The sequence below is a fragment of the Spermophilus citellus genome (genome assembly GCF_964194105.1).
Source record: "Spermophilus citellus genome assembly, chromosome: 10".
Classification (NCBI taxonomy): domain Eukaryota; kingdom Metazoa; phylum Chordata; class Mammalia; order Rodentia; family Sciuridae; genus Spermophilus; species Spermophilus citellus.
Window position 1 is genome coordinate 8,606,689 of NC_138197.1, and position 17,721 is coordinate 8,624,409.

The 17,721-nt window shown below is 40.3% G+C and overlaps 1 protein-coding gene across 1 annotated transcript in view; it reads right to left on the reverse strand.

Moving 5' to 3' along the window:
* The window catches only part of LOC308658983 (procollagen-lysine,2-oxoglutarate 5-dioxygenase 2-like), a 92,966-nt gene extending 75,893 nt beyond the window's left edge, over positions 1-17,073 (reverse strand). Inside the window, 1 exon segment of the mRNA XM_081311942.1 lies at positions 16,785-17,073. Within this exon segment, the coding sequence (XP_081168068.1) occupies positions 16,785-16,896 (112 nt within the window). The 5' untranslated portion in view covers positions 16,897-17,073.
* Positions 17,074-17,721: the final 648 nt, after the last annotated feature.

Consider the following 17,721-nt stretch of genomic DNA (forward strand, 5'->3'; position numbering starts at 1 on the left):
ACATGGACGGAACTGGAGATCACTGTGCCGAGTAAAATACTCAGGAAAAGAAAGACAAGCACACTGTGAGCCCACGCCCACATGGGATCCACAAAAGCCCATCTCCTAAAGTCAAGAATGGAATGGTGACTAGCAGTGGCTGGGGAGGTGGGGTGCTGATCTATGGGTGCTGTTTTAGTTGGAAACGACACATAATTCTGATGTGGTATTGTACCGTAGGCTGATCATAGATAACAATAATGACCTTTTTTTATGTCAAAAAGCTAGAAGAAAGAATGTTGAAAGTTTTTTGTCAAAACTAATTAATAAATGTTTGGAAAAAAGACATGTTTCAAGAATGTAAGCAACAGTAAATGTTGGCAAGGATGTGGGGAAAAGGAAAGACTCATACAGTACTGGTGGAGCTGCAAATTGGTGCAACCACTCTGGAAAGAAACATGAAGATTCCTCAAAAAAAAAAAAAAACAAACAAACTAGGAATGGAACCACCATTTGGTCCAGTTATTCCCCTCGTAGGTATATATCCAGAGGATTTAAAATAAGCATACTACAGTGATGCAGCTACAACAATGTTTATGCAAGGCCAATTCACAATAGCTATGGAACCAACTCAGTTGCCTTACAAATGATAAATGGATAAACTATGGTATGTATATGCAATAGAGTATTACTCAGCCATAAAGAAGAATGACTATGGCATTTGCCAGTATAAATGGATGGAACTGTAGACTACTATGCTAAGTGAAATATACCAATCCCCAAAAAATATCAAAGGTCAAATGTTCTTTCTGATATATGTAGGAGGGGGGAAATAGAAGTTCAGTGGATTAGACAAAAGGGAATAAAGTGAAAGGTGGGAAGTTAGGAATGGGAAAGACAGTGGAATGAATCTGCAATAACTTTCTTATGTACATATATCAATATACCACAGTGAATCTCAGCATCATGTACACAAGACTGGGATCCTAATTAAAATAAAATATACTCCATGTTTTTACAAATATGTCAAAATAGACTTTACTGTTATATATAAATAAATAGAGCAAATAAAAAAATTTTAAAAAGGAACTTATTTAACCTGATATAAACATTACTTACATGGCACTCCCTTAGTAGATACACTTTAAAGTTTTTATGCCTTAGTTTAAAAAAATTGAATATTATAAATTTAAAAAGCTATACAATTATTTTTTAATCAATCTCATACATCTGCTCCCAATGCAGTTTTGTTCAATCATTTATCACTGAGGCATATCTATTACCACCTGGAACTGTCACAAACAATAAGCAAAACAAATGAAATTTTAAAATAAATATGTGCACATGTAGTTAGGGTAACCTAGAAAAGTTGAGTGAGGTGAAATCGTGCTTGCATATCCCAATTCAAAGTAATATGAGGAAAACCAATTCTAATTGTAATGCAAAATCCTCCTCTGCAGATTTGTTCATTAGAAATTTTTTGCCACAAGCTTATTTATAGTATCTGTTATGAGCAAAGAAACTACAAAAATAAAACCAGTTACAGGAACACCAAACTTTCAAACAAAAATCATAAAACAAACTGATGATTACAAAGTGCCGCTTTGGTGATACTCAAGAGTTTTCCTTGGCACTTTTAATGTCACGTACTTAAGAGGCTGAGTCAAATTAATTCCTTCCCAAATGAGACAGAATTTTTCTGTTATCTCTTGACCTTCTCAAATTACAGAACCCTTAAACAAGCCCCGGTTGTTTCATCTCAGAAAAGTAACATTAGTCAGCTAAATATTTACCAAAAGTTAATAGGGTGCAGTATAAAGGCAAAGCACAAGAAAATAAGAAAATGAATAAATTACTAAAAGTCAAAAAGACACTATAAAATTGTAAACAGAGATAAGTCTCTCTACACTGTCCCTCATATAACTTGATCTCTGAGTCTAAAAACCAAAGTGAGGGAACATGAATCCCTATTATTTAGTTACTTTTATTTTAGAGTTTTATTTATTTTTCCCATCACTTTCTTCATCAATTTTTCTTAAAACCGACAAAATGCGAGGGTCTGGGGCTGTAGCTCAGTGACAGAGCACTTGCCTAGCATGTGTGAGGCACCGGGTTCAATCCTTAGCACCACATAAAAACAAACAAACAAAATAAAGGCATTCTGTCCATTTACAACTACAAAAAAAAAATGTTTTAAACTGACAAAGCGTGAAATAATCTTAGCACTTTGTCACAGATCTCCATGTCAATAAGATGAGTATTTATTTTGTATAATGCTAAGCCCGTTCCGAGGGGGACCCTATTGTCAAAAAGACTCATCCACATAATTCTAAAATTATTGACAGGTTTGTCAAATTTCAAGAAAAAAAAGTAATTACTGAAGAAATTTCCAGGAAAATCAAATGTTAACCAGGCATACACCTGTAATACCAGCAGCTCAGAAGGCTGAGGCAGGAGGATCATGGGTTCAAGGTCAGCCTCAGTAACTTAGGGAGGCCTTATGCAACTCACTGAAAAAAAAAGAAAATGAATAAGTAAAATTTTTTAAAAAGCTGGGGATGTGGCTCAGCGTTTAAGCATCCCTGGGTTCAATTCCCAGTACCAAAAAAGAAAGAAAGAAAATGTTAAAGGTGCATTTCCCCAATTCCTCTGAAGCTGAGTATCTAGATGAAAATTACTCCCTTCCTTTGATTCATTCCTCTGAGATTTGAAAGACACATGGTTTGGTCTACTACTTTCAGTCTTTTCTTTTAGTAAGCATGGCAGAAAGACTACCCTGTGTTTGTAGTTCAAGGTTGGCCTTTTATTTCATGGCAGCAGAGGAGGAAGGCAGAGAGAGGAAAAGAGAGGGAGAGAGACACACATACAAATAAATAGCAGAGGCAGTGGCTAATTCTGCATTCTAGAGTCTATCACCAACCTCATGGGTGTAAGGAGATGTGGAGGCAGCTTCCCAACCCTGGATTACATTTATAGCAGTGTATGCGTGAGCCACATGTTTCCAGGCAGCCTGCTGATCCCCTTCAACTGGAACAGAAGAAGCAACCTCCCCATCTGGTCAGCTCTCTCACGTTCTGGAAGTCACTTCTGCAGACCCAACCTAAAGTTCACTCTTCTTCCATGCTTTCCAAAAATTATGCAGTTTCATAACTACTTTGTTAGGCTGCCTCTGCTCAAGGTACCTAAAATGAACTGATTTTTTTTTCCTGAATGGAACCCTGACCAGTGCAGGTGTCTACTGTTTGCATTATTTATACAAAGAAGCTTCTGGATGCTTAGGTGCTAAGGCAGAGCAGTTCACAGATTTCATACCAACAATGGGGAGATGCTGTTTCTGTCTTCTTGCAGTTGAAATGCACCCAGGAATACAATGTTTTCACTTGAAAAGGTGAGAATAGCTCACTACATATCTAATTAAATAACAGATTATATTTTAGCAAGAATTCAGCATAGAAGAGAGAGCAAAGAACTGGGAGAAACCATGGATTTTGACTTAATATATCTAGGTTTAGTTTCTTGAACTAGAGAAGCCGTGATTGTAGTAAGGGAAAGTGTTAAAATAGATCTTTAAGGAATTTTCCATTTCTAAAGGAATTTTGGAGAACAGTATGATGAAATGTCATCATAATTTTTTCATCAGAGAACTAAAAATGGAGGCCTTAAAAATGATAGGTAGGGCTGGGATGTCACTCAAGCGGTAGCGCGTTCGCCTGGCATGTGCGGGGCGCTGGGTTCCATCCTCGGCACCATGTAAAAATAAAATAAAAATAAAGATGTTGTGTCCACCAAAAACTAAAAAATAAATTTAAAAAAATGATAGGTAGAATTTTCACAGTCCAGGGACCTAGAAATATTCCCAGAGGGGATTGGGGCTGGGCAAAAGCATAGCTTCCTGGCTGGAGAGTGAAGAATTCAGTCCAATCATAAATCCCATATAAATATCGAACTGGGAAACAATGACAGACACATTGGAAGCAGGGCCTGGAATCAGACAAGGGCCACCACACTGCAGCATTTCCAGCCCCAGCACTGCTGACAGTTAGGGGCATGTAGTCCTTTCTGGCAGGCAGACGTGCTGTGCACTGTAGAATGTTTTAGCAGCATGCCTGTCCTCTTCCCACAGGAGAGCACCCACTACTACTGATAAATGAAATGTCCACAGACTTTACCAAATATCCACAAGCTAAGAGCCACTGGACTCAACAATGACGACACAAGTTTAAAGCAATTTCAGAAGCACTATCATTAGCTCATTTGGTGATCTATGCCAAAACCAGAGATTGCAAAAGTCCATTAGTGAAGGAGCCAAGTGGGCATTGGGGACCGGGAGGGACAGAAGTGCACAAGCCACACCCGCAGGAGGGCTCTTCTCAGGCCAGCACTTGCTGCCTGGTGGGAAGGCAAGTCCAAGGTTCCTAACAGGCTTCCTTTTCTATTTTTCCACCAAGCAAAGAAAATCAGGTTTTTAAGTAAAATGTCCTGATTTTAAAAACATACGAATTAAGAGTTTTCTGAAATACAGTATGCAGACTGAATATGACTCTCAGGTTGCCAGGGTCCTGCCGCCTGCACTAAGGTAGTGATAGTTAGGAAGGGTATTTAAGAAGAGAATTTCATGAATCCTGATCAAACAAACTAACTACAAAAAGGCATTTTGGGACTGAAAAAGTGAAACTGAATGGATATTTGAGGCCAGTAAGGAATCTCTGTTGAGTGTGATAACAGCACTATGTTGGTTTTTTCTTAAGTCCTTATCTGTTTCAGATATATAATTACACAAACATACACATAAATGTACAGTTTCTATTATAGATTAAAGAAAATTTTAAAATGAGAGAGAGAACAGTGGGCACCATGACACTCCTGAATATCAAGAATAAATCATGGGAATGAGGAAAATTTAAAGCTTTGAATTTGAGTAAACCATCAAAGAACATCACCAAAGAGACTGATCTGCACTACTACATTCATGATTTATTTTCTTTGGGTTCCCCTGGAAAAAGTTGCTTTATATTTGAATTGTTAAAACTTATTTTTAGAATTCCCTGATAGCCTACGTTTTTCTCCCCGTTATCAGAACACAAGAATTAGCTCGGCTCATCCTAGGTTTCACTTTAAAAGAATGCTGATTATAATTATATTGTTTAGAATGAGAACAAGCCTTGGAGCACATAGCCAGCAATCTGTTTGAAGGCCTTGTGCCAAGCTTTTTATAGGTATTCTCACATTTTATTCTCAAATCAACCTTATGAAGGCCAGAAGAGGTAGCTCATGCCTGTAACCCCAGCAGCTTAGGAGACTGAAGAGGATTCCAAGTTCAAAGCCAGCCTCAGCAAGAGAGAGGCACTAAGCAACTCAGTGAGACCCTGTCTCTAAATAAGATAAAAACAGGGGTGAAGATGTGACTCAGTGGTTGAGTGCCCCTGAGTTCAATACACACTATCCAAAACAAACAGACAAAAAATCAACTTTATGAAGCAACTACTATTATAAAGAAACTATGACAATTTAGAGAAGTTAAGAAAATTGTTTCAAGAACAGCCCATGAATAGTTGCTTATTCTTAAATACCCCTCCAAACTGTCACCACCTTAGTGCAGGTGGCAGGACCCTGACAATAGAGGTAGAAATGGTATTTCAATTCATACGTCTGATTCTAAAACATCATCCTCTTAACTGCTACCTTACACTGTCTCCCATGGGGTGTCATTCGTGAGTATTTGACCTTAAAAGAAATCATGCAGCCCAGCAATCCAGGCAAAAGCATATGTACCTTTAATTTTCTCATCCCAGTCCTCTACAAAGGACCCTTTCTGGCCATATCCAGAAAGCACTCTCTTCTGTATTGCTTCTACATTTGTCCTAATATCTGAAAAGTGAAGTGACGTCATCTTGAATTCTTTGTCAAATGTTTAATCAGAATGAAAGTGGAACCCATCTTGAGGTCATTCAGATACAACAGACTTGTGCCTCTTTTTTTTATGGTGCTGGGATTGAACCCATGGCCTTGTGCATGCAAGGCAAGCACTCTACCAACTGAGCTATATCTTCAGCCCATGTGCCTCAATTTATCAGAAGTACCAAGAGATGTGAAGTGCCTTTGTTCATCATGGAGCTCATCCCTGCATGTTTGCTTGCTGCTGCTTGCCAAGGCAGCCAGCTGATCTTCTACAACCAAATGAGAAGCAAACACAGTACTATATACTGTCTCAGGGTGTATGTCCCACCAGGGCCCAACAATACCACACCACAGGCTGAGGGTCATGGAATGGCAAAAAGTAGCTGGGACCTTCCATTTGTTATGATTAATATAAGTGTTACAACATCAGATAAGATAAACCTGACAAATAAATCTCAAGGCCTAAACTTAACCAAATCATATTTCTGTACAATTTTATATAACCAAAATTTCCCATTGCTAGCATGGGGGCTTCGAATTCAGACTTTTCTTAAAAATCCCACACAATCCACTCAGTCATAAACCATGGAGCCATTGGTACTGGTGTAACAGAGCCACTCAATGACTTCTATAAAGAAGAGGAGGTTGGCTGCTGACAGACGGTCTACGCTATAAAAAATTGCTTTCCTTTGAGGGACATAAAACTATGAATTACATGATATTTGAGAGTAACACATAGAGGCTAGTTTATCATTTTAATAAACCAAGCTCTTTTTTAACCTAATACACAATACAGGAGCAATAACTACAGTTGTTTACTTGCTTACTCAATAAATCCTGGTTAATTCCCAAGACCAACACTCTAGCTAAATGCTCCTGTGGTTTCTGATGACCTCACTTGAAAAAGCAATAACTGTATCTGTTTTAAAAATTCAGTTACAGTCTTTCTCTTCCAGTTGTTCTATGGAACTACTTCCTTCAACTTACATCAAATTCTTTTGGTTACTGTAGGAAAAAGAGCCAGAAAAAAAAGAAAAGGCGCTGAACAAAACCATCTCCTCTGAGGAGCAGGTATTAGGCTATCACTCACAACATACTTTCCATTCCAGAGCTGCAAACACAGGACAAACAAACTCAGTGAGGACAAGGACCAAGCAGCATATCAAAGAAGGAAAGTCCAGATCAAAAGGCATTCATGCTTTCTGCTCTCGTCTTAGGGTTTAAGAGTAATCTCTGTGACTAGTAAATACATGGGTGTGTATTTTCTCCCATGAACAGACTTTCTTTTTTAGTTATCGTAGTTCTAGTTCACAAAATGCCATCATATTTTAAAGATATTCAACAAATCTAAAAGGTGCATGCAGGTGATCGGATTTCAGTAACAATTTGAAGAGCAAATATCATAAAAAGATGTTTTATAACTTCTAAAGTTCCCAGCACCATTTTTCTTAATCTATGTATAATTTTAATAGAAAGGAAGCAGGCGAATATGCAGTTATTTTTTTTTAAAACAGCTCAGTATATTTAAATATGATGAATAGTATAAGATTCCTCTCAGAAGACAGATAATAGTTTTCATATGAACATGGAACTGTTTTCCTCTCTCATATAAAAAACACTCAGAATATTTTATAATGCAAATTTAATTCTACTTAATCTTGGCTTTCCTTTCTTACCTCTAAATCAAAAGCTAATTAGCAAAAAAGTAACATCCCATTCTAGCCAAATCCAGCTCCTGCTACAACTAGAATCAAAAGCAGAATTGAAAACATAAAACCAAACATGTGCCTATGCTTCCTCTGGCCCAACAAGTAAACTAATCACAAGTTTCTTTGAAGCTGCTTTTCTGCTCCATGCAGGACTCTGTCTCTACCACACATCCTGATGCTTAGAACTCAAAATATTCCAAACAACAGAGACAGAAGATAACAAGTGACTAGTGGCATCTGGAGGGGCTCAGTAATGGGTCGAGATTGGTAGGTAGAAGACCTGGACCCTAGACCCAGGGTTCCTGATACCAACTTTGGACACTTTTCCTCGTGCTTCATCCTAAGCCCATTTCAGACTTCTTTACTTTTGCATGTGCATTACTTTCCTGTTAATAGTCTTAGAATTTCAATGTGGAAGGGGAACTGAGCCTGGTGTGTGTTTTGTTTGTTTGCTGTATTTTTTTTAAATTTTTCCTCCACACAAGGCAACAGAACACAGACTAGTCATTCAATAAATACTCAAAAGTTTAGATAGTAATTGTCACACTTCAGTATTATACAATGGAAATCATTTTTTGAATACATTTGCATCAAAATAGTTACCATACTATTAGATACCTCTTATAAAAATATATTAGGGAAGAATTTTTAAAGCTTAGTTAATTCAATAAGTAAATGTGAGTTTATTAAATTATATAGATTTATAAAGCAATTACAAATTCATACTCAGAACCAAGAATGAAAGCAATCCAAAAGGAGTTACGAAGTCAGATATGGTGATACATGCCTATAATCCTACTACTCAGGAGACTGTTGCAGGAGGATTCTAAGTTTTAGGCAGGCCTGGGCAGCTTAGTAAGACTCTGTCTTAAAACCAAAATAAATAAATAAAAAGGGCTGGGAATAGAGCTCCGCGATAGAGTACTTACCTAGGAGGTGCAAGCCCTGGGTTCAATGCCCAGTACCACCAACAACTAAAAAGTTGGGCAAAAACTTTCACCTACTCAGTGCTTAATGGTTAGAGTCATGCTATTGACCTCCAAGAAACTACAAAATACAATCCATCTAGTACCCCTTATCTATCCAGGGATCCCAATGGGATCCAACCATGGAGAAGAGCTATCTTTGTGTTAAAAAAAAAGAAAGAAAAAGAATAGAAAAAAAAAAGTCGGTCCTGGTGGCACAATCCTATAATCCCAGTGGCTTGGAAGGCTGAGGCAGGAGGATTGCAAGTTCAAAGCCAGCCTCAGCAACTTAGTGAGGCCCTAAGCAACTTAGAGAGACCCTTTCTCAAAATAAAATATAAAAAAGGGCTGGGGATGTGGCTCAGTGGTTAAGCACCCTTGGGTTGAATCCCTGGTACCAAAAAACAAAATTTGTGGGAAGAGTGAGGAGTGAGATGGAGGAGTGAAGAAGGAAAAGCTGGAAAAGGACACAAAATTTATGGACCTCCCAAGAATGTGCCAGGATTGTGCAGCTCTAACTGTATACTGAAGTCAGGAAGTTAGGAACTCGGTCTGTCTACTTGGTAAGTCTGTTCATTTCTTTGCTTTGGTGATTTTCCAGTTTGGGTTTTGTTTTGTTTTGCTCTTGGTTACCTAGTAAAGTCACTGTTTAAAAAATTCCAACCTCGTCTACACTGAAGTCAGAAGAAAAGGAGAACTGTCCTTCTCTAGACGTGGCTGAAAGGAATTTTGGAGGGCCTTGGATGAGTGGGGCAATCTGGTCACAGTGGTGGTGCCAGCTAAGGGCCAGGAAAGGACAGCATGGCTGGAGCTGGAGAAGGGACCTCTGAAGACCAGGGGCCTCACAGCTGGCTCAGGACAAACTGGAAAAATCCCATCAAAGCCCCATTTCCCTCTGCATAAGGCTCCGCCACACTTCACCAGGACACTGAATCAGGGAGGCCACTCCAGCTCACCTGCCAACTGCTGACCAGTCTCTTCTTTTTTTTTTTTAAGAAATGATTTACATTTTGTATTTGTAGATTTGTTTTTTGAAATGAAATAGCTGCTGGTATTCAGCTAGAACTCAGAAGGAAAGAGTCTGTTAGAGAATGCATTTAAAATACCTAAAGTTTGCAGCTACTTTAAGTAATTAGCACCCTAAAACCCCATAAATCATGGCTTCAAACCAATTAAAACCTAGTAGTCCATGACAGTCTTCCTGATGTCAGGAGGCGAGGACCTCAGGAGGCATCACAGACCTCTTCGACTTGTTGCTGAGCCTGTGGGAGGGTCAAGCTGGGTGGCAGGAGGCACAGCTAACATCTCTGGATTACACCTGACTGCCTGGGACTGACTGGGTATGATAACGAGAGAGATAAAGACCACATATGCTTCAAGATCCTTCAACCCATAAAGAATCTTAATCTGTCCAAGGCACAGGGCATAGGAATAGGACCATAGCATTAAAGTCAGAAGAAAAATCCTCTCTTCTTATGCCTTCTGGAAGGAACTCTGAAATAAGTCGACAGTAACTAGAAAGCAAACGGGGAATTCCTCTTAAACACTTGTGAATGTAACAAGCTAAAAAAAAAAAAAAGCCCACATTATAAACACCAGGAAGTCTTACGCATCCAAAATAACAAAAACAGTATTAAACCATCAATATAACAAATGAGTTTTAATTTTAACTCTGGCAGTTTAGAAACTCTCCCAGATTTGTTAGAAGCACTTTTCCGACCACCCCCACATTCAGCCCCTCACTGTGGCTGTATGTTTACTAAAAACCTTATTTGTATTAAAACTTTTTTTAGAGGATGTTTACAGTTATAATCATGGTTTTTGAATTGCATCCAAATTTTGTTTACTTAAATATCTATTTATTTATTTGCATTTCTAGTGAGGATTCTGATTATGGTTCTCCAGAAATAGAAGCCAACAACCCAAAAGGAGGAGGGTAGTGCAGCAGACTCCAAGCTCTGTCTTGGAGACGCTTCTGGGAGCCGTGTTACTCAGAAACTTGCATAAGAACTGATACTTTGTTGAGAAAAGTGATAATCAAAAAGAGCAGTAGGAAAAAAAATATTTAACTGTTGATTGCTCTTTTAAAAAGCAAAATAGTTTTTTATTCCTTGGTTGCACAGAATTTAACTCCAAACCTAAACAAACAAAATTTCATATAGCAGAATATAATACTAAACATGAGCTATATTTCTGAACTCACAAATGAAGCATTTTCTCAATTAATCACATCTTCTTTAAGCAAATTCAAGAAGGGGAGGGCACATATCCATAGGTCAAGCCAATATGAATAAGAAAGGATTTCCTAAAACTGCAATATGCTAATACTTGATTATATAACCAAGACTTGAAAAACTTCAAAGTCATCCGGTAAATAGAAATGCAAATGCTCTAACCTGAATTAAAGTTTTCTTTTTAAATAGGGAGATTTATATGTTATAAAAAACTAAAATTATTGAAAAAAGTATATATCCCTCTTTAACCCACAAGAAAATATGTAACAGAAATTTGTCCTTTTTCTATAATGTTCCTTCAATTGTAATTTTTAAAAAAATTATCCTGAATGAGAAATAGTCAACTTGCCTGAAGTTACTGTATTTTAAACTCATGAAGAGGATCCTAAGTATAAAAGCTCTCCTCACTATAAACATAGACTACACCTTGGCCTTCACCCGTTGTGGCCAATTGTCCTATAAAAACCTATGAAATGTTATAGGACACCTATAAAATTGCTCAGTTTAAGCTTTTGTCTGTGTCATATATAGAGAATGATAGACCATATGGGTTAAGGTTGTAATAAGGACAAGAAATAGGAGACCACAGTCTGTATTCTACCACCAAGAATAACTATTTTTTTTTGGAAACTACAATCTCAATAGCTAAGAAAATTAGTTTTGCTAAGTTTAGTTTTGTCAGATAAGCACTCCACAGAAAATGCAAAGAAAATTAAAAAGATTATGTCACTTGAAAAGCCACTAATTTCTCAATTTAGCCCAATGTATAGGGATAGTTAAAGAAGAATAAAAGTGCTCAATGATAAATGTGCTAATTATTTCCTCTGAGAAGGCAAGTCACAAACTCATAACCAAGTTTTGAGAACAAATTTGTAGAAAATACACAAACTCCGAAGAAATATGCATGGCCTTTCCAACTGGCTACAAGAGTCCTTTATTTATTTTTGACCATGTGAACACTATTACACTAAAGAACATATCTAGTTAGCTTCCAGTGCTGTTTAAAATGATGTAACAGAGAAGCTCTATGTTTGAATTCAGAACACCAAAGGAATCACTGGCAGAGTCTAAAATGAAAAACAGGCCTTGGACATGCCCAGAGCCAGCTGCTACTGTCCAAAGCCCAGCTCTTTCCAACAGAGCAGCAGATCTGCATTAGCCACAGCATAAAAGGGACCATCACCTCCTAAGGCAAGGTCAGCACAGCCCCCTGAACAGGGAGAAGGCAGCAAGTGTGCAGACTCAGTGGACTCCGCAGGCCACACACAGGACTCCTCCCACATGCACTCAAGCAGCCACACAGCAGGCGAGCCCCTGAGGGTGACTATGCCTCAGTAAGACGTTAATTCCACATGTCTTATAATTTCATATAATTGTCTTTTGATACTTCCCAACTATTTTTAAAATGTAAAAATCACTGTTAACCCATAGGCCATATAAAAATGGGTAGCTGCTAGGCACTATGATGTATGCCTGTAATTCCAGAGACTCCAGAGGCCCAGGCAAGAGAACTGCAATTTCAAGGACAGCCTTGACAACTTAGCAAGACCCTGTCTCAAAATTTTAAAAAAATTAATAAATAAAATAAAATGGGCTGCTGATGTAGCTCAGAGGTAAAGAAACTCTGAGTTCATTCCTGAGTTCAATATAAGAAGGGTTTAAAAATAAATAAATAAATACATACATACATACAGATTGCTGGCTTTGACCTCCTCGATTTGGCCCAAGGGTATAGTCTGTCTCCTGGCCCAGGGCCCTTTGATTTCCTACAGGCTGTGCTAACCTATTCCTTTCCCCTATATCTACATAAACCTACAAATTAGGTTGCTTTCCCTTTTAGCAAAGCATTCCTTTTGCTTCTCTCAGTTACTGAAGCCCTAACCCTCCTCTCCAGTCGGTCCTAAAAGTCCAACTGAACAACAGTGAAGACAGGGAGAAGAGGCTGCAGGAAGGTCACCAGCCCCTCTTCCACTGCTGTCCAGCTGTGTGATCTTGAGCAAGTGATGTGGCATTCCAAGGCTCCACATCACCAGCTACAAGAAAGGACTATGGCACTGAAGCTCCTGAAAGTAATAGTGCAGGAGCCACTTTCTATCAAGTAAGGCAGGTAGAAGGGAAACCTTAAGCTAGGGAGAAGAACTGCCAATTACAACTCAGAAACAAAAGCCTGCCTGGTCTTTCAGTTACGTTGCTAGGCCATGGCCGTATCTGGGTCCCTCAGGAAAGAAAAGAAGTTACTTAAAGTTGTGGAAAAGAGAGCAACTAGTCATCTCATGGACTGCATGCCATTTGCAGAATTCTCAGGGCGAGGCCTAGGTTCAACACACATGAACCCAGAATCTGTGCGTGGCAAAGAACAGGGCAGACACTGTGAAGAGCCTAAAAATGAATCAAAGAACTTACAACTTCTTAAAGAACACCCAGAATGCAAAGCAGGTTGGATTTGTAGAAACCAACTTTATTAAGAATTTAGAAAGAAAGAGGGCCAAACAAAAGTCAAGGGAAGAATTCTCTAGGAGTGAGACTTAAACAATGGATAGGATTTCAAGAACAGACAAAGAAAGTACCCTGGGAGCAGCCTTTCTCTCTTTTCCCTTCCAGCAATTTCTCCAGAGCATTGCCCTTTTCCTCTCCACCCTGTAAATTGCTGGTTTGCATCTGTAGATAGGGACAAAACTTTCCTGTCCTCCTCAAATGTACCAGAGCAAATTAAAGAGCTTATAAATGAACATGGTTGAAAAATACTAGTCTTGACAGAAAACATTTCCTTCATGTTTGCCCAAAACTTGGTGTTGACCCAATTTAGATCATAAAATAGTCAAGGTGCAGCAGAAAGCACAAACAAATCTTGATCCAGGTCTGGAATCCTGGTTGCAAGGAATTGGCCAGAATACATTCATCCCCTATTACTCTCATGTAGAACACAGAGTAGGGGAAATAAATCAGTGTCTCAACCTGATTTATTGACAGTGATGGAATCAAAGAGTTCTACCTGGGAAAGGTCTCATAAGGAAATATATTTCACACATGATTTCTATAAATGTCCCTATAAATGATTCTAGGAGAAGTTGGGGTGGTGGTGGCACATGCCTGTAATCCCAGCTATTTGGGAGGCTGAGGCAGGAGGATGGCAAGTTTTTAGGCCAGTGTCAGCAACTTAGGAAGGCCCTAAGGCACAGATCCTGTCTCTAAATGAAAAATCAAAAGGGCTGAGGATGTGTCTCAGTAGTAGAGCACCCTTAGGTTCAATTCCCAGTACAAAAAACAAACAAACAAACAAACAAAAACTTCTAGGTGAAAATGAGTTTTAAAACCGAAATCTTGTTCAGATTCTCTCCGTCTAAAAATAAAGCGACAACCAAAAGGGTACCAACACCGTTCACAGTCAAACTCTCAGTAGATGTGACACAAAGCAGAGTTCTTAACTCTGATCAACACATGGCACCAAAGCTGAGAAAAACTATATTCCAAAAATGGATAAACGTGATGCAAACACTATGTTCTCTAGTACAGTGGAAAAATGGAAAATGACTATAAATATATGCTCTTGAAAAAGAGTTGCTGCCCGGTTTGGTAGTGCTACTTGGGAAGCTGAGGCAGATGGTCACTTTAGCTCAGGAATTTGAGGCCAGCCTGGGCAACATAGGGAGACTGAGTCTCAAAAAACCAAGTTGTTGTTATTACTCCAGTAACACTATAATTCTGCATTGCTTCAGATACACATAGACTAATCTAGTCCAGCGATTCTCAAGCCTGGGCCATTTTGCTCCTCAGGACACATTTGTTCTTTTTTTTTTTTTGAGACATGTTTTGCTCTCACATTTATAAGTGGATACTATTGGCATCTAGTGGGCATAGAGCAAGGAGCCTTGCAAACATCCTACAATGCAAAGATCAGCCCCCAATATCTGGATCCAAATCTCAACAGGGCCAAGAAATTTTGATTTAGTCCATTTCTTAATGATTAGCTGGAACACACGGACATATACAGGGGGTTAGAGATGAGAAGCCATCTTTCTATATACCCACTATTAATCTAGGACCACTGAGAATCCTAAGGAAAAGCTTGATATTTGTATAGTAATTTCAATTGTAATGCCTAAGGGATAAAATAGACCACAGCCCATGATTCTGACCATGTACTCAAATAGTGTATCTTTTGCATTTAGGAGCTTACTACATAACCTATAAGAACCTCTAATACAATAGCTGGTAATCAAACTGGCTACTGCTGGCTCCATCTATCATAAATTAACATTTTCCCACAAATTAATTCCTAACTGAACTCCCTGTGCCCAGCTACTAAGTAACCATTCCTCAGATTGTATTTAGTCTTTTGCTGAGAGAAACATTCATATCTGAAATTCCCTTTCTCTGATATTACAAAACTTTAAAAGTTGAGTGTCCAATTTCATGAAAGTTAAAAGCCAGAATGGGGAAGAAGCCAATTTTGACTTTAAAGGCAACTACAAAAGGAAAGGTTGGTAATGAGGTGGAATAAAATAATACAAGGGCTGAAAGAAACCCTCAAAAAATAATAAAGTCCTCAGTGGTTATTTTATCTCCCTATAAAAGTTTCCTTGGGTGTTTCAACAACAACAAAAATCGTTTCTGGGAAAGTTTTTTAACTTTTTTAATTTTTATGTTTTGCCTCCATTTCTGTTTGCTAAAAGTACCATTGTCTGTTTTCTAGATGTTACACTAAGTGAATTATTTTTTTAAATTATGACAAAATTTAGTTCAAATTTAGAGAAATCATACATCTTCAAATACCCATTTCTAAACCATCAGCATTCCTTACACAAAGGAAAGCATTCTGTAACTGACAGAAATCCACCTGAATTCCCAGTTTCTGATGCTAACAAAGCAAGTACTGTTTCATAGGAATGTAGAAAGATAGGCAGATTAGACTGCTTGAGTTTTCCCAAACACCTGAAGATTAAGACAAAACCACTGCTCTTTGGATTGCCTGGTCTCTACACCAAATGTCACTTTCTAAACAACCCTGAAGTTAAAATGTCTGTCCTTAGGCTTATAGAAAACTCATGCCCCCAAAAAAGCACCCAATTAACTTAAGTGGGTAAAAACATGCCAAAATGATCTGCCCCCCAAAAAAAGGCATATCAGAAGGTCATTTAAATGCAATATCCAGTTTCAGAGAGTTGAGCAGAAAGGTACAAAAGTGAAAAACTCCAAGGATTTCTCCTTTGCAGCAAATGCAGCAGAAGAGTGTTTAGACAAGCATGTGCAGAGTCTCTCTTGGCTAAAAGTAAAATGTTTTGTTTTACATGAACATAACTGCACTATTCGCTGCTGCCGTTTCAGCTTCTGAACACAAGTAACAGCCAGGGCTGAGGATAAGGGTGGCAAAGAGGAGAAGCTATGTCCACAGTCTCCTCTCCAAATCCCAAAGGAGGAAAGCTGCCTCCTGGACGTGCTGGGTGGCCCGGGAAGCCTTTCAGAAAACAACCAAGGTTTTTGAGCATTGATTTTGGCAAAAGGTAGGTGTTACCAGCAGCTTCCTAGGGCACCGGAAGGAATGTGTCACCATCAATCAGAAAATACACTGAGTCCCGTGTTTAGGTCACAAAGGGAGTACTGCCTGGTCCAGATAAAGCATGCCAAGCAGCAGAAAGGAGAGCAGCAGCAGGAAAGGTGTTGGAGTGTCCAGGGATTCGTAAGACCAAAAGGAAACCCCAACTTAATTCCGAAGCAAAATCTGGGCGCGCTCAGTTTACAGAGAAACTCCCAGAGAAGACGAGGGTGAGTGTTCCCTCGCTTGCACGGGTTTCAGGTGCAGTTTCAGGTGCAGTTCTGGGGATGACTTCAGCTGTCCTGGGGCGGAGGGTCAGTCTACCCCACTCACCTCGGCGGTCCTGAGGAGGAGAGATAGGCTCTCCCCTACTCACCTGGCAACCTTATGAAAAGGGCAGGAGGATGAATGGTCCGTCCATCCCACCCGGCCTCTCAGGGCAGCGGCAGACTGCGGGGGTGCTCACCTGCCCGTATACTAGAGGGCTTCTCCGAGTTGGCACCAAGACAAGGATTCCAGAGGTGGAGGACGAGCGCTAGCAGCAGCAGCAGCTGGGACTTCACGGTGCACCTCCCCATCTTCCGCCCCTGAAGAGCCCGCGCCGGCTCCGGCACCCCCTCTGCCCAGCAGCGGCGCACTTCTCACGAGAACGCAGCGACCCCCTGGTCAGCCCGAGGCTGGCGATTGCGGACCCCAGCGATCCCGCAAGATGAGCCGCCGGTGGCTGCAGCCCCAGCGCGGAGAACGCAGACAGGGCCGGGCCAGGCGGAGACGAGCAGCCGGGCGCCGGGACCTTATAGACTCCCCGAGGGGGAGGTGACAGGGCGGGCCGCGCCCTGGCTATTGGCCGCCCGCTGACCCGCCGCCGCTGCGGTCGCCTGTGCTGGCCCCCCGGGCTCCACGTCTGGGATCGTTTGCTCAAGTCGGACCCTATTTAAAGCGCTGTCTGCGGCTACGTGTAGAGGCTCACGCAGCGCTGCTGGCTGGAACAGAGGACCTTGTACTTTGGTTTGCGAGTGGGCTGGGAGAGGGGGAGGAGTCCTCCGGAGCCGGGCTGGCGGGCAGCGCCCCCCTCTCCCACGCTCTCGGCTGCCTGCGCGCCAGAACCTTCCACCGCAGACCCAGAGGCTGAGGGTTTGCTCTTCTCGGACCTCGAGGCTCCCCCGCAGTCAGGGTGACAGCAGATCCGCTGCGATCTTAGCTGAACCGGGTCTTGCCAAGCCCTAAGCCATGGAAAGGGTCCCCCGACCCTTTAATACAGAGGGCCTGCTTCACCACCCTGTAAGGGGAAGACAGTGTTTTTATTTTACTCTGTTAAACAGAAACTTTATTGTCCAGTGAACCTCGTACACCGGTAGGGTCCTGAGAGCTGTAGACTCTTTCCAGCAACGAGGCTTGTAAAT